This window comes from Staurois parvus, unplaced genomic scaffold, assembly GCF_062004578.1.
Source record: "Staurois parvus isolate SC_StPar_1 unplaced genomic scaffold, SC_StPar_1.0 ptg000604l, whole genome shotgun sequence".
Taxonomy (NCBI): Eukaryota; Metazoa; Chordata; class Amphibia; order Anura; family Ranidae; genus Staurois; species Staurois parvus.
This window is the reverse complement of record NW_028318400.1, coordinates 5088354-5111490: the sequence shown is the minus strand read 5'-3', so window position 1 is coordinate 5111490 and position 23137 is coordinate 5088354. Positions and strand designations below refer to the sequence as shown.

At 42.3% G+C, this 23137-nt stretch overlaps 1 protein-coding gene across 1 annotated transcript in view; it reads right to left on the bottom strand.

Annotated features, from left to right (window-relative positions):
* Positions 1 to 23137, bottom strand: part of UBE2D1 (ubiquitin conjugating enzyme E2 D1) — a 44449-nt gene that overhangs the window by 3165 nt on the left and 18147 nt on the right. Inside the window, exons 2-6 of the mRNA XM_089692794.1 lie at positions 10878 to 10941; positions 10763 to 10794; positions 6679 to 6756; positions 5804 to 5909; positions 2914 to 3007 (exon numbers count right to left, since the gene is read on the bottom strand). Coding sequence (XP_089548920.1) covers positions 2914 to 3007; positions 5804 to 5909; positions 6679 to 6756; positions 10763 to 10794; positions 10878 to 10941 — 374 coding nt within the window. The remainder of the gene's footprint in view (positions 1 to 2913; positions 3008 to 5803; positions 5910 to 6678; positions 6757 to 10762; positions 10795 to 10877; positions 10942 to 23137) is intronic.

Here is a 23137-nt window from a genome sequence, read left to right as displayed (position 1 = left end):
AAGTCGGTGCACTCAAAACCTTGTGCACCTGTGCATGGTAGCCAATCAGCTTCTAACCTTAGCTTGTTCAATTATGCTTTAGCAATAAAACCTGGAAGCCGATTGGTTTCCATGCAGAAGTGCATGAGATTCTAAATGAACCAGCTTTAGTAAATAAACCTCAGTGTGTGTCACCGTGGTTAGGTCACCCTGACCCACAGATCCTTACCTTGTGCTTTCATTCCACTGTTTGCTGCCCCAGTCACTGAAATACCCTCTGCTTCTATGTATTGGGAGCAAGTAACCACCTCCCATGTGACAGTGCTTGGGTCTAGCAGCCAATCATTAGGTCCAAGCAATTTCATACAATACAGTGACATAACCACGCTCTATGGAGCACTGTATTGAATACAAAAGGAGGAAGAAGCAGTAAGAAAAACTAAAAAGCTGGCATTGCAAGTATTACTGAGTCAGGGTGGCCTACATGGATACTGTCACTGTGCCCTGAAAAAGGTGGCAGTATCTCTCCAAGTAAGAATATCAGAATGGCAGCCAGGCAAAATAGCTATTTTCAGAACAGGAGGTCAGGAAAGGAAGACTTCTTCCTTTTCTAAATACATGCTTTTAATGGCAAAGTGCAGTAACCATTAGAAAAGTTTTCAAAATCAGCCTTCATGGTATTACTAACCACCATTGTAGTCCACAGTAAAATGCCCACAAAACTGTATACACTCACCAACCACTTTATTAGGTACACTTTGCTAGTACCGATTTGGACCCGTTTTGCCTTCAAAACTGTCTTAATTCTTCATGGCATAGATGTTGGACCAAAATCTCTGAGGAATGTTTCCATATTGACATGATAGCATCATGCAGTTGCTGCGGGTCTGTTGGCTGCTCCACCACATCCCAAAGATACTATATTGGATTGAGATCTGGTGATTGTGGAGGCCATTGGAGTACAGCAAACTCATTATGTTCAAGGAATCAGTCTGAGATGATCTGAGCTTTGTGACATGGTGCATTATCCTGCAGAACGTAGCCATCAGAAGATGGGGACACTGTAGTCATAAAGGGATGGACATGGTCAGCAGCAATACTCAGGTAGGCCATGGCGTTAAAACAATCCTCAATTGGTGCTAAAGGGCCCAAAAAGTGTGCCAAGAAATTATCCCCCACACCATTACACCACCAGCCTGAACTATTGCTACAAGGCAGGATGGATCCATGCTCATGATTTTATGCCAAATTCTGACCCTACCATCTGAAGGTCACAGCTGAAATCGAGACTCATCAGACTAGGCAACATTTTTTCAATCTTCTATTGTCAAATTTTGGTGAGCTTGTGCGAATTGCAGCCTCCGTTTCCTGTTTTTAGCTGACAGGAGTGGCACCTGGTGTGGTCTTCTGCTGCTGTAGCCCATCTGCTTCAAGGTTTAACGTGTTGTGCATTCAGAGATGGTATTCTGCAGACCTTTGTATTAACAAGTGCCTATTTGAGTTACTGTTGCGTTTCTATCATCTCGAGCCTGTCTGCCTATTCTCCTCTGACATCAACAAGGCATTTTTGTCCACACAACTGCCGCTTATTGGATATTTTCTCTTTTTTGTACCATTCTCTGTACACCCTAGAGATGGTTGTGTGTGAAAATGCTGGAAGATTAGCAGTTTTCAAAATACTCAGACCAGCCCATCTGGCACCAACAACCATGCCACCTTCAAAGTCACTTAAATTCCCTTTTTTCCCCCCATTCTGATGCTCGGTTTGAACTGTAGCAAGTTGTCTTCACCATGTCTAGATGCCTAAATGTTTTGAGCTGCTGCCATGTGATTGTCTGATTAGCAAGTTGTGTTACCAAGCAATTGAACAGGTGTACCTAATAAAGAGGCCAGTGGATGTAATCCTGTCATTTCAATTCTGTAATCATTTGCTTGCCCTTAACCACTTGTCTACAGGGCACTTACACCCCCTTCCTGCCCAGGCCAATTTCCAGCTTTCAGCGCTGTTGCACTTTGAATGACAATTGCGCGGTCATGCAACACTGTACCCATATGAACTTTTTATCTTTTTTTGTGACAGATAGAGCTTTATTTTGGTGGTATTTAATCACCTCGGGGTTTTTTATTTTTTCTTAAACAAACCAAAAACCACTGAAAAAAACCCGTTTTCTTAGTTTTTGTTATAACATTTTGTAAATAAGTGATTTTTCTTCTGCACTGATGTGCACTAACGAGGCTGCACTGATGGGCACTGATAGGCTGCACTGATGAGGAGGCACTGGTAGCTGGCACTGATAGGAAGCATGGATGAGCACTGATGGACACTGACAGGTGGCGCTGCTGGGGCTACACAGATCATCAGAGCACACTGATCATCAGTGCTCTGATCTGTGTACATGTCCCCTCCAAGGAATGCCGATTACCAGCTCTCCTCTCCTCACGAGCTGTCATCGTGACAGCTTGTGGGGAGAGAAATGCCGATAACCGGAATTTCCCTGTTTACATGTGATCAGCTGTGATTGGACACAGCTGATCACATGACCAAGCCAACATCTTCGGCTCTTTCCGTGGATCGGTGATCCGCTGTGTCCGAGGGACACAGCACACCGCCGATCGCTGCGCGCTCTAGGAGCCACGCATGTGCGGTTAGAATGGGAGGACGTCATACGACGTCCTCCCAGAACAAGAGAACCACCTTGCGTCCGTCATATTACTATATGGCGGGCGGGAGGTGGTTAAAGGCACCCTGTTCTATGTAGCCAGCCCCAAGGCAAATAAGTGAATGCTATGACATCGGGACCTAGAAGAAATTTGATAGTACACATGAAAAACCCTGTAAAATAAAATTTTACAAAAAGCATATATTTATGCGAGTAGCCTACAAGTAGTGCGACAGGTTCTCTAAATTTTTAAGAGGAGATAAAAATAACATACTTATCCTTGTCTGACTTGTAGGTCTGTGCAATATCTGGGACTAAAGGATCATCTGGGTTTGGATCACAAAGTAAAGAGCATATGGACAGCAAAACTGCAAAAAAGAAAAAATATACTCAAATGATATCCAGTGCATGTTAGTGCATAAACCTTCAGTCCATATCTAACCAACACCTGGCACACAGAGGTCATTTAAAACCCTTTATCATCTAGGAAACAAATCAGGTCGATGAAGGCCTCATTCACACTATGTGCAGTTTTCTGCATCTGTCTCTGCAAGGGGACAAAGAAAATGTTTTTTTTATGTGCCCTGTTCGCACACAACACTGGTATTATGTATTTTTTTCTGCACAGAGATATGCAACACATATGCAATTTTCTGCGCAGAAAAAAACTCACATGACAACACTGTGGTGTGAAGAGGGCTTTTAGAACATAATTATTTTCCTTGTGTCCTTGCAGAGACCTTAATTAGAAAAATACACATCTCTGCACATGATGTGAACAAGCATAAAATATTTTACGAAAGTCAAATCTGTACATTTTTCCATCTGTATGCACATATGGTGCATACAAGGCTTCAAGCGAAATTGCACCCAAAAGGGGAAGTTCCGCACTTTAATGCTTTTTCCCCCCGCTCCCCATTAAGGAAGGATTGGCACCTTTGGGAAGCACGGAGGAGGGGAGGGGGGAGTGAGTACCCGAATTTGACAGGTACACGCTCCAACTTCCACTGCGATCGCCTAGGCGATCAGAAGCGGAAGTTGTCCTCCCTCCCTCCCTGTAGTCTTCTGGGACATGTGACAGGTCCCAGAAGACTACGGGGCCATTCACAAGCCGCAGCGATTCACGCGAATGCACAGTGGGTGCCCACACTAAAGATGCTGGTGCCAGGGAGAGAAGATGGCCAGTGAAACCAGCGGTGGTGAGGACACCGCTGGACTGAGGGACAGGTAAGTGGCTGTATTTTAAAAGTCAGCAGGTACAGTTTTTGTAGCTGCTGACACTTTTTTCTTTCAGCTGGAACTCCGCTTTAAAGTAACATTGGGAGAACTCCACAGCATAGATCTATTGGCTGGCAAGCTCTGTCTACATCATTATGAGCAATATATTTAGGGGACAATATTATGTTTTCTATTAAGGGTACAATTACTTTATGTGTGCTTGTATAAATGAAACATTTCCTCTTCTCTTATTGACTGTCAGTTTATCCTCTGATTAAAAGCATTTCATCTTCCAAGCATTCTATTTACTACAAAAATGCAACTTCTATGTAAGCAGCAAACTTTTGTATACACATAGACATATAACAGACAGCTTAATCATTAGCTGGCAACAGTCTGACCCCTAACATTCTATAACATTTAGTAATAGCTTAGAATAAGACTCAAATAACAAACGGTTACTGGATCTCTGTCAGTGGATGCATGAGGGGTCTCCAGGTACAGATTGTAAAGCTCACATACACATGCTGCTTCTAGTAAAAACAAAAAAACAAAAAAAAAAAAAAACACAACTTACCTTGGAGGGAGGAGCAATGAATGGTCTACTGCTACTCCACTTACAGAAAAGCCTAGTACACATGGGGAGTTTTGTTTTTTTGGGTTTTTTTTTGTGCAACCCAGCGGGCTGAATGAAAAAAAACCTGAGAGGTTGCTGTACTAACTAAGCAATGTTACTGCGGTGATCTCCCACTGAGCTATTGTGTTCTGACAGGGAGAACAACCTCCCCACCAGAACACATCAGGCAGCTGGCTGCAAGCGCCGACAGAATGCTGGTTTTGCACCCTGCCCGTTCGACAAAAGCTGCTCATTAGACTGGCTTCTGTTGGAAAGGCTGCTGTGCACACAGGCCAAATGTCAGCCAGTTTCTATTGAACCATCCAATACGACTGGATTTCCGGATCATGTGTACTAGCTTTAATGCTGGCCATACATGAATCCCTCCATGGAGCTATTGTATTCTGATATTCCCTTATTATATTCTGACTTCCCTGCCATTGGAATACACTAACCAGTGTTTTGGACTCAGTCACTTACAGACCATTTACCGTGATCTACCAGTGAGCCAAATTAATATAGAATTACGTGCACGTGGAAGAAAGACACTGACACTGTTGCAGTTTGCCAACTTCCTAAAAATTCTGTTTTATTGAGGAACTAACAGTATCATTTATAGGGCCTATGATGCAGGCAAAGCATATACATTGGGTGAAAAGTCCACTGGGTTTCTGCGTGTTCTTCCAATCATTTTCCCCAGAAAGACTCATTCCCTTTTATGGGGGTTGTTTACATTAAAAGATACTTTTCTCCTAATGAATCACCTAGGGTGAGACTCCGGATGAAGGCGCCATCTTAATTATCATCATTGTTCTGTCAACCTAGATCTGATTATTTACTTAAGAAAGTAAGGAATTTTAAAGAGCAAGAAAGCAGAAAGTAGCAAGACTATAAAATTGTCATTTTACTGATCATCTAATAAAACGTGGACTGTATCACAATCCACTACACCAGCACCACCGACAGCACTGCGTAAGAGAACATTTTCCAATAGGCTGGTTGCAAACACATTGATTGAGAAGACTGACTCCATGGATTGAAATTCGGACTGTCTCTGCTGAGCTGGCCAAAATTTCAAACCATGTATGGCTGCCTTTACAGAAAACCCTTCAAGATCTACTAGCCATAAGCATCTAGTCACCTACACTAATAAAACTGTGTAATGATCTTCGAATGTCTCTGGGTACTCAAAGCAGATGAAATCTAGGCATGAAATCTAGTACAGCAGCTTAATTATTTCAGAAACACTAATTTATAGGAATACAATATTCTAATATTTAAAAGAAAAAAATTAAACACATGTATACACTCCAGATTAATGATAATTTACCTTTTGAAACAGTCAAAGCAGGAGACCACTGTGATCGCAGAATGTCAAGACAAATACTTCCATTGCTGTTTATGTTTGGATGGTATATTTTTGTTGTAAATGCAACCTACAAAATAAATAATATAGTACAATAACCAACATTTCAACAGTGCAATAAAAACTTATCAAGTTCACACAAGCATAAAAGGGTCAGTCCGTTCATAACCAATGTTTCAAACTCTGGTTGATGATAGAATGTTACACAGCCGAATGCGTTTTTTATACATGTCTGGGACTCTAACATCCCCAACTTGCCATTACAAGAGGGTTCACTACCCTGCTGCATTCTGGATAGAAATAATGGACAAGGCAGCAAAAAGACTGGTAAAACCCAAGCAAGGAGCACAAACAAAAGCAGAGATCTACTATCATTAAGAGGTCTCCCTGCTTTAGTTGCCAAGACATAAAGAAGCCAAAAGGTTGACTCAGCCCAGACTCCATCTGTATCTAAATGATCACTTTAAAGTGAAAAGCTGGCCTTTAATTTAAAACCATCAATAAAGTGTTAGACCAGCCATAAAGAATCTGATGTATGCAAGCAGTGGACCAGTTTTTGCATTACACACAGTAAGTGTATATAGAGATTTACTTGGAAAGGTTTTCCAATACACTCCCCACTGGTACAGGTACAAGAGCCCCAAAAAGGTATATACGATAGATTCCTAAGATTTCTAGTGGCTCTGATCTTCCATGCAAGCTCATCTACTTTGGTGCCTTTCCCTTTCCTTGGAATGTCATCCTTGTATCCATTATTAAAATGAGACCAAATCTTAATCTTTGTTTGATTTATAGGGCTTTAACATGACAAAGACATTGGTGCATACAGAACTTCTTACCTTTGGCGGTTTGAAGGGATAATCTGTTGGAAACTGGATTGTGAGAAAGAAAACTCCTCCTTGATATGGACTATCAGGCTGCAGAAAGAAATACTACTTTACGTATTGGAAATCGGGAAACAGATTTCATGTTATAGCTATAACAGCATGTCATCTTAATTTCATATGAACAAATACAATCTATTAAATTTTCAGAGGACCGTATTGGAAGTAAGGGGAATTTCAACAATAGAACAATAAATAAAATAGGGGCTCGAACCTTCCATAAAAACTTTTATCCCAGTTTCTCCTACTTGTGATACACAGACTGTAGGCTCCTTGTAGTGTTCCCAGAAATCACAACATAACACAGTGTTAATACTAAAGCGAATATTGCATCTTTGTAGAATCACACCATGCATGCATTCATGTACTGCGGTGTCATTCATAGTGAATGGCACCCTGATGCACTAAGGAAAAGCACATTCCTGGCAGCATACCACCATGCACGGTAATGGCTTTCCGTGCGTATTGGTACAAAAAAGGGTCAGAAGAGGCTTTGCCCGTGTTCGAGTGCTTTAGCAGCCCATTCAAAATTAATAGGCTGCCATCTTTGTTTATTTTATCATTTTTTATCTGCATAAAAAGACCTTATGCAGGCAGCTCCCCCCACAGCCCCCTAAATACATACCTGAGCCCAATCTCAATCCAGCCATGTACATGAGGCTCTCTTGCTCCTCATTGGCTCAGATACAACAGCATTGGCTACCACTGCTGTCAAGCGAAGCCAGTGAAAAGGGAGTGGGGGCGGAGCCAATCCCTTCTCTGTATATCTTTTAGACACAGAGAGCAGGGCTCTGGAGCGAGCATGCAAGAATTCCCCTTTAGCAAGTGGCTTGCTATGGGGGCACTCGGTGGGGAGATACATATACACACACACACACATACATATACACACACATACATACATATACCCCCCCCCCCCAAAGGATCTCTCTCACACATACACAACACACATGTACTATGTTGCCAAAAGTATTGTGATATCCTTCCAAATCATTGGATTCAGGTGTTCCGATCACCCCCATAACCGCAGATGTATAAAATCAAGCACCTAAGCATGCAGACTGCTTCTACAAACATTTGTGAAAGAATGGGTCGCTCTCAGGAGCTCATTGAATTCAAGCGTGGTACCGTGATAGGTTGCCACCTGTGCACTATGTCCATCCGTGAAATTTCCTTGCTACTAAATATTCCACGGTCAACTGTTAGTGATATTATAACAAAGTGGAAGCAACTGGGAACAGCAGCAGGCCATGTAAAATGACAGAGCGGGATCAGCGCATGCTGAAGTGCACAGTATGCAGAAGCCACCAATTGTCTGCAGAGTCAATAGCTAAAGACCTCCAAACTTTGTGTGGCCTTCAGATTAGCACAACAGTGTGTAGAGAGCTTCATGGAATGGGTTTCCATGGCCGAGCAGCTGCATCCAAGCCTTACATCACCAAGTGCAATGCAAAGCGTCGGATGCCGTGGTGTAAAGCACACCACCACTGGACTCTAGAGCAGTGAAGATGTGTTCTCTGGAGTGATGAATCACGCTTCTCTGTCTGGCAATTTGATGGACGTGTCTGGGTTTGCTGTTTGTCAGGAGAACAGTACTTGCCTGACTGCATTATGCCAAGTGTAAAGTTTGGCGGAGGGGGGGGATTAAGGTGTGGGGCTGTTTTTCAGGGGTTGGGCTTGGCCCTTTAGTTCCAGTAGAGAGAACTCTACATCAGCATACCAAGACATTTTGGACAATTTCATGCTCCCAACTTTGTCGGAACAGTTTGGGGATGGCCCCTCCCTGTGCGAACATGACTGCGCACCAGTGCACAAAGCAAGGTCCATAAACACATGGATGAGCAAGTTTGGAACTTGACTGGCCTGCACAGAGTCCTGACCTCAACCCGATAGAACACCTTTGGGATGAATTAGAGCAGAGACTGTGAGCCAGGCCTTCTCGTTCAACATCAGTGCCTGACCTCACAAATGCGCTTCTGGAAGAATGGCCAAACATTCCCATAGACACACTCCTAAACCTTGTGGATGGCCTTCACAGGAGAGTTAGCTACAAAGGGTGAACCAACTCAATATTGAATCCTACAGACTAAGACTGGGATGCCATTAAAGGTCATGTGTGTGTAAAAGCAGGCGTCCCAATACTTTTGGCAGTATAGTATATATTGGAATTTATGCAGCTTTTACTTTCTGACTGCCTATCACATTTGTTGAGGTGCTAAAATGCCAGGGGAGTACAAAAACCCCTCAAATGACCCTTTTTTGGAAAGTAGACACCCCAAGGAATTTACTGACAGGCATGTCGAGTCCATGGAAGATTTTTTTTTTTTTTTTTTTAATGAAAATTTTTGGAAAATAATTTTTTTTTTTTTTTATTACACACACAAAGTTGTCCCTTAAATGATATCTTGCTCACACATGCCGTAGGTATATGCAAAATAACATGTTGGTGATTAGATCTCTCCTCTGCCCTTAAAGCATCTCATCACATCAAGATTGGTGTAATCAGATGTTTTCCCAGTTTAAAAATTGCGGTTTACATCCAGTGAAACCAAAATGATGAAATGCTCATTGCTTACGGTTTCTTGGACCACAGAGTTCATTGGAGCCAATACGGCCTCTGATCAGCTCTATGGTCAGCCGATGGAACTCGCGGCTGCATTCTCGGGTTCTCCAGTGAGATGGTAGTGGGGGTGGGGAGATGTCCCTTCATGCTGCTTGTAAAAGTGATACAGCGGCTAGACTAGGATTGCTTTTACATGAGAGCTGACCACCAGCTGAAAAAAACAATACCAGGATGATGCCTGTAGCTGCATCATCCTGGTATAACCGCTCAAAGTCCAGCAACGTATGGGCATATATGTTACAGCAGAGAATATGGTCATATGAAGAATCGGGTCTGTGGACCAATATGACTGCAATTCATTAAAAAAAAACCCAAAACATTAAAAAAAACAAAAAAAATCTTTAAAAAAAGTTTTCAATATTTAATTTATGAATTTCTTTTTTTTTTTCTTTTTTATTAAAACGATTTAAAAAAAAAAAAAAAAAAAAAAGAAAGAAGAATCTTTTCAGAGTAGTTCAATGTTACCATAGTAAGAGTGTACTACTGTGTGGGGGGGGGGGGGGGCTCACCAGGAAGAGAAGCAAAGCAGTTATATATTAATTCATAACAGCTTTACTAACATTGTGATCATGTGATTGCATAGCGCTCACATGATCACTGAGTACTGATTACCAGGATCCCCATTCTTCTGTGTCCGGCTCTGGATGATCAATGTACATTGCAGGGGTTTTAATCCTGACTAAAACAGAAAATCTGTTTGTTCTACACCACCATCTGTTTTTTTTCACCAACTGTGTACAGAATGCCTCCAGGTTGCCACATTGCGTTGAATTTTACGGAAAACCACAGCGCTGCAGATTAAAATGGAAAGGCTATTTTTAATAACATTCAATTGCAATATTGCTTGTGTCGCAATTATGTATGTTTTCTTTTTTTCTTTGCCTTTTCCACATGAAAGTGGAGCTAGCCTTCAACCAAACAATATATGGATCTTTTGTTTTTGGGTTAACATTCACTCTAAATCCAGTAAGGAGATAGAAGAGGAGATCCAAGGGGAATGACAAATCTGAACACTCAGAGCAGGAGGAAGCACGTTCCCCAGTAAGAAGTAAACAAGGATGAAAAGAGTCATGTTTCTTGAATGTACAAAGGGTGAAGTCAATCCTTCAAAATATTCAAAAAACAAAAAGGGCAATGCCTACATGCTCTGCTAATCTCTTTTATAGCATATCAGCTATTAGATTCTATAATTAAGGCTAAAGGTGGTCATGCACAATGGGCTTTTTGTAGAACAACTGGAGGTAAGTGATAGAGAAGTTGTTCATGACATCGAAGATGGCACAGGCTGTCATCTTTTACATTTCTACAAGCTCCATTTCCACTTTCTTTTCTGAAGTTCCTACACACGAGACCTACATTAAAATTGTCATTTGTCGTCAAAACTAAAGAATTATATACATAAAACCCCATACTTACAGGTCCCATTATTGTGGCTTGCCAGTGAAACACTGCGGAAAGAAAACACAGATCATAAAGATGTTCTGAAACAACAGGTCAGGCACACACAAAATATAAAATTAGGCAAACTTACTATCATCTCCTACTGGTCCCGCTGAGCACTGGGCCGGAGGATCACGCTGCAAGTCTGTTAACTCCTTAAGAGACACAAAAAAAAAAAAAAAAAAAAAAAAAAACACATTTTAAAAAAAAGGGAGATATGCAATCCAAGCATTAAGGAAAACAAGCATTTGAAAAACAAGCTAGTAATAAAGACATTATGTGCATTCAGCAGTAGTTACTGAGAGCTTTCATTGTCAGACCATTTTTCTGCCTTTTTCTCCCAAATCTCCCTGCAAATGACAGAACATCTTCCCCGCAGCTCTAGGACCTTTCCACACTCTGTATACAAATCCTTGACGTCACCTACAGGGCCACTAGGGACAGGCACTGAGAGATGCTGCAAGGGACAAGACAGAGGTCTGACTTTCAGAATAAGTACAGAGTGTGTGTGAGTTGGGGTGCTACCCAACTGGGCAGATAATTTGCTGACCTTTTAAGTAGGTCAAGGATCCTGCTCTTTACAAGGTCAGCAGTCTTTTCTTCCCAGGTTATCAGTTTTACTGCTTTGTGCCCTCCTGACCCTCACCCTCTATATCTTGTCCTGGTGTCCCTGAGATAGGACATGCAATAAAAACATGACAGAAGTTCTCATTTTAACCCTCTACTGAAAAAGAAAAACAAAACAAAAAACGATTTGGCTGGAGTTGGACTCCTTTACGTTAATTCTGCATGTTTGCAAGAAATCAATTCAGAACCTGTCTATTTAAAAGTTTTTTTGTTTCACATCTAAGAAATTCAGCTCTCTCTGTCGTCAATATAAGCCCAACACATTCTGCAAAATATTTCACAACTATAAGTGATGAAGTGGGAAAATGGCTATTAACAGCTTCACACTACATTCAACACACGAAATACAATTATATGCAGTGAAGCACTCTTACAGACTGCAATAAATCCCTGGCCAGCCACCTCTGAAATGATGTATCAATACCAAAAATAAGGCTTTAATCAGAGTTATAAATTTACATAGTTGGCAAGGTTGCATAAAGACACCAGTCCACCCATCCATGGTGCTATGGTAATGCCTAGGACACACTATGAGAAATTCAGAAGAGCGATCATCTGATTTTCAACAAAAGTGAGTATTATGATGCAACTGAGAATGGTATTAACATGTATGAAAATTCTCAGCCAACAAAGGCAAAAACATAGCTGCTTACTAGTAGCTTAGTAGAAGAGGAAGTGTTGGGTCGGTGTTTGCTTCTGATCATACACATTTTTTTCTATTTCATTATTTCTGTACGATTACTGTACACATTGAGCAAAAATCAGACGCTCTGTACACTTATGAGAAACTTTCTAACTTGCACCTTATTATTATTATTATACAGTATTTATAAAGCACCAATGGTTCGCTCAGCGCTGTACATTACATTCAGTTTTTATCATCCGAACAGTGGGAATCGGACATCAAAAGCACTATATTAACGAACAGATAATCAACCTTTCGTTCCTCATACGGAAATTTTCGTACAATTTTTTTTTATGTGTACAGGCCATAACTGGTATCAAAGCCCCAGTATAAGGTGTATAATTGAAGTAGAACGCTAGATTGTAAGGTAATGACAGGGTGAGATAATGTGAAGTCCATCAAATTTAACAAATAGGAAAAAAAAAAAAAAGAAAAAAAGAGCATGGTCCAAAGTCTTGACCAGAGGGTTATATAGCCACCTATAGGAGTAGGACACTGGGCAGGAAAAAAACAAACAAAAAACAAACAAAAAAAAAAAAAACCTTGAAACAGCCTATGGACAGTCCTGGCTGATATAAACCCCCTTTCTGCATAGGCAATCCATACAGTTTAAAAACAAGCAGTGTCAGCAAATAAGTAAAAAAAAAATAAAATCAGAGGGGTGGGTGCTGTGTCCAATGAACTCAGAGAAAGGGATTTTACGGTGAGCAACAAAAAAGATCCAATTTTCTCTCGTTCGTTGACAGACATAGCTTCTTCTATTCTCGAACATAGGGGAATCCCAAAGTAGTGTCAAACAGTGAGGGGTGGGAAAAGCTAAGGCCAAAACTAGGCCAACAGGAGCTCAACAGAAAAACAGGAGCCCAACCAGAAAACAACCTCCCAAAGAGAGAACAGAAACCTCAAACAGCTGCCTGCAATAGTTTGCGGCCAAAACATGCATCTGAAGATGCCAAGACATCCACCTTGTAAAATTTTATAAAAGGTGCGCACAAATGACCAGGTACCCACCTTGCAGATTTGAGACACAGACGCCTCATGACAGAAGGCCCAAGAGGCATCAAGAGCCGGAGTAGAATGTGTCCCGTTTTGGGAAAGGGAGGAACCTGACAACGAATGGCGTAAGCTTGAACCACTGTCTGCCGAATCCATCTAGAAACGGTAGCAGTAACGCTGCCACATCTCTCCTTGCCCCATCCATGCTCACAAAAAAGGGAATCCGACCTTTGAAAGGATTCTGCAACAGATAAATACACCTGAATTGCTCGAACCACATCCAAGGAGTGCAGAACAAACTCCTTAGGATTCGACGAGCGAGAACATAGAAGGACAATAGGACAATGTCCTCGTTTAAATGAAAATCAGAGACCACCTTTGGGAGAAAGGAAGGACACGGATAAAGAACCACCTTATCTTTGTGCACCACCAAATAAGGAGATCTACAAGACAAGGCTTCCAACTCCAACACTCTGCTGGCAGAAGCGATCGCCACTAAAAAAGGTCACCTTTTGGGATAGAGTTAGCAAGGGAATCTCCCTGATATTCTCAAAAGAAGGCTTTTGGAGAACAGAGAGAACCATATTCAGATCCCCTGGTGGCAAATGGGAGGGCAAGGGAGGTGCCACATGCCTAACGCCTTGAATGAAAGTACGCATCATAGAGTGTGAGGCTAGAGGGCGTTGAAAGACAACGGCCACAGCAAAAACTTGGCCCTTGATGGTACTTAGTGCCAGCTTCTTCTCAACACCCTGTTGCACAAAAGACAAAATTCCAGCCACCGAAAAAAACAGCAGAGATGAACCCCCGCAGCTTCACACCAGGAAATATATGCCTTCCAGGTGCGATGGTAGATCTTCCAAGAAGTAGACTTCTGTGCCTTCAGTGTGGTAGGAATCACCGACAGATCCCTGTCTCTCAGAACCTGGCTTTCAATAGCCAAGCCGATAAAGCCAGTGGCCGTAAAGCAGGGTGGAAGATCGGACTTTGAGACAGAAGGTCTGCCCTGAGCGAGATGCCAAGGAACGTCCGCGACCAGCCGCATCATGTCTGCATACCAAGGGCGGCGAGGCCAATCTGGAACCACCTTCAGCCTCTATCCTTTGCAGCAGCTGGGGTAGAAGCTTGAGAGGAGGAAATGCATAAAGGAGCCGATATATACTCCATGATGCTACCAGGGCATCCATTGCATCCGCAAGTAGATCCCTCGTCCTGACCATGAATCTTGGCACCTTCCTGTTGAACCAAAATGCCAGTAGATCCACGTCTGGGAGTGCCCCCCCAGAGACAAATCTAATAAAACAAGTCTGGCTGCAGGGACCACACTTGGTCCAACATTTGACGGCTGAAATAGTCCGCCTACCAATTTTCCACACCAGGGATGTGCACGGCAGAGAGAGCCAATACATGACGCTCTGCCCACCTGAGAAAGCAGGAGGCCTACAGCGACACTGCCACACTCCATCCCCCCCCCCCCCGGTGGATGACATAGGCCACTGCCGTGACATTGTCCAACCGTATCCAGACTGGGAGCCCCCAAAGATGTTCCATCCACTGTTCCAGGCAGGGCCTGATCACCTGAAGCTCCAATACATTGATTGGTAATCAAGACTCCTCTGGTGCCCATCGACCCTGAGCCGAGCTTGCCCCCAGCTGCATAGACTGGCGTGCGTCGTGACCACCATCCAATGTAAGGGAATAAATTTCCTCTCCTGAAGGATAGTAGGCCAAAGCCACCAAAGCAGAGACGTCCTGGTCTTTTGACCCAGGCAAACCTGGGTGTCCAAGGAGTCAGGGGACTTGTCCTACTTGACAGGATTTCTCCGCAGGAAAAAAAAAAAACACAGGAAAAACAGTAAAGGTCACTACTCCTGAACAACTAAGCAGAGAAAAAAAACTGGATGGTTTATGTCAGCCAGGACAGAGTTTCCTTGTTCTGCCTAGTGTCCTACTCCTGTGGGTAGCGATGTAACCCTATGGTCGAGAATGGAAGATGCTGTGTCCATCAATGAACAAAAGAGAAAAAAACATTCTTAAAGGAATCAGATATTTCCCTGATCAACAACCTCTGGTGCTATTACATCATATATCAACAGCCAGGTATATTCTATAAAACACAAAAAACACATCCTGCCTTTTTAATTAATTCAGTTGGCTAGAACTATTTCTGGAGGTAACATGAACGGTTAGCTAACATAACTATTCTTCCAGAAGCCAAGAATGCCCCTTCTTTGAAAAAGTGAATAACTTTGCACCTAGATTCTTGTACAAGTCATTTATGTATTTTTTTTTATACATGGTGTTCATAACTGAATGTATACAAATTATTAAAATTCTTAATTAAAAAGGAAATGTATTAGAAAAATAAATTAAGCAAACTGTGAATTTACAGTCAGCAAATGTGACTTTTCACTTAAACAAGAACAGAGCTGCAGAGCACACGGCCTATTGGAACTATATGGCAGGAAAAGCATGTTACAGACACAAAGGAGGAAGTTACAGGACTGCAAAATAAGGGACTTCCAGACAGAGGTGTGTAAGGAAGGAGTACAATATGTACAAAAGGTCTACTACTCCTGGAAAGTTCTGTATAACCAATATTACTTTCCTCAATAACTTACGTAAATGAGGGTTAAGAGGAGGGTGGTAAACATTTACATGATCAAGTGCTCAAACTATCGCTCTCTGATAAGCCAGTGGACCAAAATGTGATAGGCACCACTTTAAACAGCCTTTACCAGCCAACGTTTCTTGCCAGTAAGCTGATATTTTCTGACTCTAGACCAGTGATGGCGAACCTTTTAGATACCGAGTGCCCAAAGTGCAAACCAAAACCCACTTATTTATCGCAAAGTGCCAACACTGCAATTAAATCTGAATACTGGAGGTTTTAGTTTAGAAAAAACAACCCATCCAATAACATCTTTTGTCTTAAAAGAAAAACACAATAACAGAGCTTCCACTGACCACCAGCACACACAAGGGGGCACAGTTCCACTGACCACCAGCACACACAAGGGGGCACAGTTCCACTGACCACCAGCACACACAAGGGGGCACAGTTCCACTGACCACCAGCACACACAAGGGGGCACAGTTCCACTGACCACCAGCACACACAAGGGGGCACAGTTCCACACACACAAGGGGGCAAAGTTCCACTGACCACCAACACACACAAGGGGGCACAGTTCCACTGACCACCAGCACACACAAGGGGGCACAGTTCCACACACACAAGGGGGCAAAGTTCCACTGACCACCAACACACACAAGGGGGCACAGTTCCACACACACAAGGGGGCAAAGTTCCACTGACCACCAACACACACAAGAGGGAACAGTTCCACACACACAAGGGGGCAAAGTTCCACTGACCACCAGGACACACAAGAGGGCACAGTTCCACACACAAGGGGGCACAGTTCCACTGACCACCAACACACACAAGAGGGCACAGTTCCACACACAAGGGGGCACAGTTCCACTGACCACCAGGACACACAAGGGGGCAAAGTTCCACATGCAAAGGGGCAAAGTTCCACTAACCACCAGCACACAAAACGTATTAAAACCCACAGCCAGTCCAATATATATATCCTTGGCAGCGCTCTGACTGGCTATGCAAAAGCTCGGACGAATCGTGGTTAATGAGTTACGGATCGTGACGTCATCGCCTGGCCCTGCTACTCCTTTCCAAGCATGTGCATGGCCCCTATGTGCGCTGTTATCCGATGCTCAGCTGCTGGGGTGTTTTGGCTCATGTGCCGACAGTGTTCTGTACGCCAGCTGCAGCATGTATGCCATATGTTCGCCACCACTGCTCTAGACAACAGCACCACCCTATGTGCCATGCAAGGAAAAAAAAAACTGCAATCAGATACCACTATCTGCTGCATACAAAAACATTAAGCTCCATCACAGTATATCACAGAGTTTCTCTCTGCTTAACACTGCAGATAACTCCTTCACTGAAAGTGTGGTCTTTTTACTAAAAAGCGGTGGCTCTTAGATCTCCCTCAGTACTGCTGTTTGCAGAATGGGCTGGACATTATAAAATCTTTACTCCCCTAGCAGCCAATTCACACCATTTCAGCTACATAGGAGCTCTCCCCTTTTTCAGCTGAACTCAGTAGCGGCCACTCCAGGACATTCAAATTGTACACATCTGGAACAGAGGTGACTATCTTTCCATGTAAATCCTGGTGCCTGCACAGCTCTCAGCCGCATTCACATGCCTGGCACAGATCAGTCCTCAGCTACGGCCTATCACCTTGTGACTTGCTACAAATAAATAAAATGTTGCGGTCTGATTACTTCAAGGGTGATAGGGAAATGTTTCCTTCTGCCTGCAGTATAAGATGCCTTTCACATACTCTGTCTTATGAAATACAGGAGGAATTTCAGGTGACAGAGTCAGTACAGGAATCCCAGCAAAGTACAATGGGATATGTAGTCCTTAGGAATTAAAAGTAAACAAAACAGAAGAAGCTGTAAAGCATGAATCCAGGAAGTTGTGGAAAAATGGCCAGTAAACATGTAGCAAGAATGTGTCTATGGATACACAGCCCGGCTCAGGAGCGTGCCCACACATGTGCCCCCATAGCACATTGCTTACTATGGGGCCAACACAGAAGAGGAGAAGGGCTGGCAGGGGACCCCATAGGAGGAGGTTCGGGACAGCTCTGTGCAAAACAATGGCATAGACCAAGTATGACATGTTTAATTTTTTTATTAACAAAAAATGCCTTTACATCTACTTTACGCTGATTGCATAAGCATTGAAAAAAAAGAGGAAGGAGAAAACAGTGAAGTGCGCACAATTATACAATGTGACAAGCTCAAGGAGACAGACGTTTCTCTGTAAGCTGTACCTAGAAAGACATCTGAATACCACATATTTTTCCCCATTCCTTCTAAACTTTAGATATGAAAAAAAAAAAGTTGCAAAAATATGTAAACTTCACATATTTTCCTCCATTCCCCAATAAAACTCATCTGAAAGGCTAACAAATGCAATCTTTCCACTCAGGATATTACGGGTTTCATTTTACAATCTCAGGTAAGAGTCTAATGTTCCAGGCAGTAAAAGCAAGCTGTGCTGATTGTTGAACTGACTGCCATCTTCAGTCATGTGCATAAAATGGAGCAAGTCCTCTCTCTTCATTCTCGTTTCCTTCTCCTTTCTCCTGAATGCAGCAGGATGCAAAAAGAATACTTTAAGAATGATAAAGCGAATATAGTAAAACTCTCTCATTAAGCCCCCGTTCACACCAATGCGATTTGACAGTTCAAAAGACACACCCTATTTGTGCCTATGGAGCCATTTTTACACATACCATCACTAAGCTCCAGAAGGCAGGGAACTGAAATCACAAAGAGCACAGCTCAGAGAGGAGAGCCGAGTGTAACCTGAGACCTGAGTGAAGGGGAAGGACACCCCCCTCCATAGAGCACACAGTGAAACATGCACAGCTGAAGCTATCAATCAGACTTCATCTCTTGAAGAAAACATTTTAGCAGCGATTCATGCAGATATCAGAGGGACTAGACAACAGAAAGAAAATTACATTCTGTGCTTTGGATTGAGACAAGTACACACTATAGAAGGAAATATCTTGTTCATTTTTTTAGTATCAGAGGTTTACAACCACCTTTTACAAAAATTATAGTATTGAACTTAATAAAAGATGCAGCCATTTACATCTTTAAGTCGTAAATGTGATCAGCCAATAAATTTAAAAAAAATAAGATACAAAATTCCCTACCACTTTACTACCACTGTATCAGTGGTACCAACTGTACAAACTAAACAGTGCAACGGCCCTTTGGATGATTCTCACATTACAAAGTCTCAGATACACTTTAAAATGCTTGAAGCAATACTACATACTAGTCTCCTGGGTAATGTAACTAGAACAGCAGTCTCTGCATAACCTAGAATGTGTCACAATAGCAATTATTCTAGGTTTTACTGTCTAAGCCTCAAGAATAACAAAACTGACCTAAAATTACAGTACAAGATTAAACAATTGAACAGAGATGGTCAGTTATTACTTATTCGGGGGGGGGGGGGAACTGCTCTTCAAAAACACATGCCTGCACCAGACAGCTTTCATTTTATTTTCACACGCGCATTAGAAACGTGTGTTGAAAGCTTCACCCCACCTTACAATTGAGGATCCCTGCTAGAAGATACTCAGCCTTTCTCCAACACCAACACATAATGCTTACATTAAATTGAAGGACATAGCTTTATCAAGTGTTCAATGATTTAAAACTGATAATATAAGAGGGTGCAAAGGACAATAATGATGTGCAAAGTCCAGTAATCCATAACAGCCAGTGAGCTTTCAGTTTACTGCAGCTAGTAAAAATCGCTTTTGCAAATCCTTTGCAATCCTTGCCTTGCCCCCTTGAAAACAATTGCGTATCTAACTGAACTATGGGTGATGTGTAATCCTATTGGCTGGATGTATCTAAGGCCTCATTCACTTCTACAAAATGTTACAGTTCTGGTGAACGCCTAAAGTGGTTATAAGAGGCTTTTTTTTCTTTAAAATAATAAACACATCATACATACCTGCTCAGTGCAATGGTTTTGCACACAGCAGCCCGGATCCTCCTATTCTTGGGTCCCCCGCCGATGCTCCCAGCCCCTCCCTTCTGCTTAGTGCCCCCGGAGAAAGCAGCTTAAGACAAGGAGACCATGCATCAGCCCAACCCCCTCCTTATTGGCTGCGTATGACATTAATGGGAGCTAATGACTCCTGCTGTTGTATCTTTGCCAATGAGTGGAGAGAGACCTTGGAGAGCCTCAGCTCTCAGGCACATCGCTGGATTGGGACCAGGCCTAATAGACCCCAGATCTCTCCAAAAAGATCTGTCATGTCTCATGTCATCACAATGGTTGCTGTTCATCCTATGTGATGAAAACATAGTTGACAAAAAAAAGTTAAAGGCACAGTATATAAATACAAAAAGTAAATAAAATTTTTTAAAAATTGTTTTAATTTAAAAAATATTTAAAGCACCTCCAACCCCTCCAGCACATGCACAAAGGCAAACGCACAGTGCACGTAGGTCCCGCATGCATATGTAAATGGTGATCACACATGTAAGATATCACTGATTGTCAAAGCAAGAGCAAAAATTCTAGGGCCAGAACTTCTTTGTAATTGTAAACTGGAAACGGCTATTAAAGCGCTGTCTATGGATAATTTAATATACTGTAGTTGGTCACAGTTGGGTATTACATTGTGTTTGCTACTGCACAAATATAACATTTGCAACACACCCCATTTTATTCTCCAGTGCCTCTGCTTTAAAAAGACACACACACACTTATTGCCACAAAAAAAGAAGTGAAATGTGTCTTTTGGAACTCTGAATTCTCTGTATTTGAGAAAGATATGCAAGTTTTGCCAAGCCACATAATGGTAGAAGCATGTTCACTGGGCCAGTGGGAATTCTACTAAGCACCCTGTAGAAAGTATTCCAGTTTCATTAAATCTGAACTGATCTCATGAGATTAGCATCACATGATTAGGAACCTAATGATCTGCTTACAAAAGAAGCTGTTTCAGTTTCTGTTCTAATTCAATCTGTTAACCAAGAAAGTGCTTTTCAATGTGGTGCGGTTATACGTGGCTTTCATGTCAGTCATTTCATATCTGTGGCTCTGTCAAATGAGATCTTCTCCAAAAAATATTTAATAAGATGAAAGCATTTCATCGATTTGTGCGCTGAAACCATATGGCAAAAATCATTTTCAGTATAAGGAAGTATGTCATCAAGTCGACCCAAGAAGCAAACACGTGGGAGTCAGTTATTAACAGATGACAGGAAAAAACAAAACCGTTCCTGTGAGCTGGCTAGTGTGCTCCTGGTACAAGCCCAACCTCGCCCTCTAAGCGCTACACATGAAAAAAGTTGTACATTTCTCTTCCAGCTGCAGGACATACAGTGAAAAGAATGGTAAACAACTATAACATAAGCCCTGCATCTCATGACAGATTTGCTGCACCTCAGTTAACAATTCCCAATAGCAATTGCCAAATATTTCCAGCTAGTCACATCATTAGTAAATGTGTCACTATGCATTATCGCTGGTAGTCATTTTTCTGACCGCTTACTCTGGCTCTGAAGTTTTGGTTTGCGTAGTCCCTATTAATCGCCTCGTGTCCAGCCAATGTACCTCTATGGCCAGAAGGGAGCAGAGACTATGTGGGTGGATGTATCCGTACGTTCTCCAGCATCCGTCGGTCATGTGTGCTCTCAGTGGCGCAGTCTGACTGCTGTAATTCATGACTACTGTGATCGCTGTCATTGGTCACAGCAATCACATGGTACAGGGCCAATAACAGCTGTAAATTTATTTCTCAATGGCTGCATAAATGCATTGCCAGAAATGATTGCTTATATAGCCATCATGGCTGTATATGCAAACATGGTTAAAAAAAAAGAAAAAAGGGAGAAAGAAAATCCTGATCACCCCCACTTTCCCACAGCAGTACTGTTAGCACAGTGAATCTGCTCTCCAACCTGCCCCAAAGGTAGGCAAATATTTGCGTACAACCTGCAAGTGTCCTTACGGTAAATGCAAGCTGTAATATACAACATGTACACAAGAACTGGCTAATGCACACTGAAATGTACGGCTGTGCTAATCGACCCTGTTGGTGCATGACAGCCCATGCTCACTGCAGAGATCCAGCAATGCCCTGTGTTCAGCTTATGTAACAAAACTCTGCAAACATCATTAAAGCTCCCGGTAGTAAACATTGGGAAGGCTCCCAGGCACCTGGGGCAGGCAGAGCAATCCTGAACACAAACAGTTGTGACCTTTCATGTTTAGGCCTGTGAAGCAGGAAAAGAAAGCCTGTTGCAGGCACCTCATTACTGACTAAATGCAACTAGACGGAATGCACCTAGATGCAGCTGAACATCGAACAGTGAATTCATCCATAGCAAAGCATCACAAACTTCCAAATAGGTTAAGAAACTAACCAAACTAGCCAAACATCTGGATGCAAAAACACGCATTCAATGAGGATGGGGGAATCCTGCCCACTGAGCAGGGAGGCTTCCCTGCTTTCAAAATAAACTGATCAGCATTGCAGGCTATAGCCAGAAGCACTGACCAATCAGGAAAATCTGACAGTGTGGTGATCGGCAGATCGACTTCTGTAAAACCACAATGCCCATACATGGATTGAAATTTAGCTGGTCCCTGAAGAAGAGATTGAATTTTGATTATGACCTGCATAAGAATGCATAGACTGACTGGCCTGATTACTATCCCCCCATTCCCTTCCCGCCACAACCCAACTGCAACCACTGTAGTCTAGAGGTGCTTAATCCAGATGGGTTTACCGCACTTTGTTTGACCGAGTATACCCCACATTTAGAAGCTTATTATTGTAAGGCTAGGTACAGACGATCGGTATGATGCCGTTTCTCCTCCCCTAGCTCTTATGCAACTGACAACAGAGAATATGTGATCACTTATAAGAAAGGGGGGGGGGGGGTATTTATAATTGTTGCCATATGTACACACAAATGTTTTTCCTTTCATTTCTATTTTAAACGTAATGGATTGTTTTACAAGGCGAGTGTTCACATGAAGATCTAAACAAAAATGGTTGGTTGATTATATCAATAATAAAATATTCTGTAGTAGTTCTCCATGTTCTATTCCTTACAGTCATGGTAAAACCAGTTTTTCAGGTTCTAAATGTCCACTTATACATGTCACAATAATCCACAGTAAAAAAAAAAAATTAAACAGTTGCGTCAAAGCATAATGGAAGATATGGCATAAACAAGAGCTGCAGATCTGACAGGTAAGATAGAGAAAGTATACAATGGGGTTTTCCACCCTACCGTAACCATTACTAACCTCTCTACACTCAGTACACTCTGGTCACTTACATAGTTAGTCTGGCTCAAAAAAAGACAAAAGTCCATCCAGTTCAACCATTAAAAAAGTTATAATCCTACACCGACAGTTGATCCAGAGGAAGGCAAAAAAACCCCAGCAA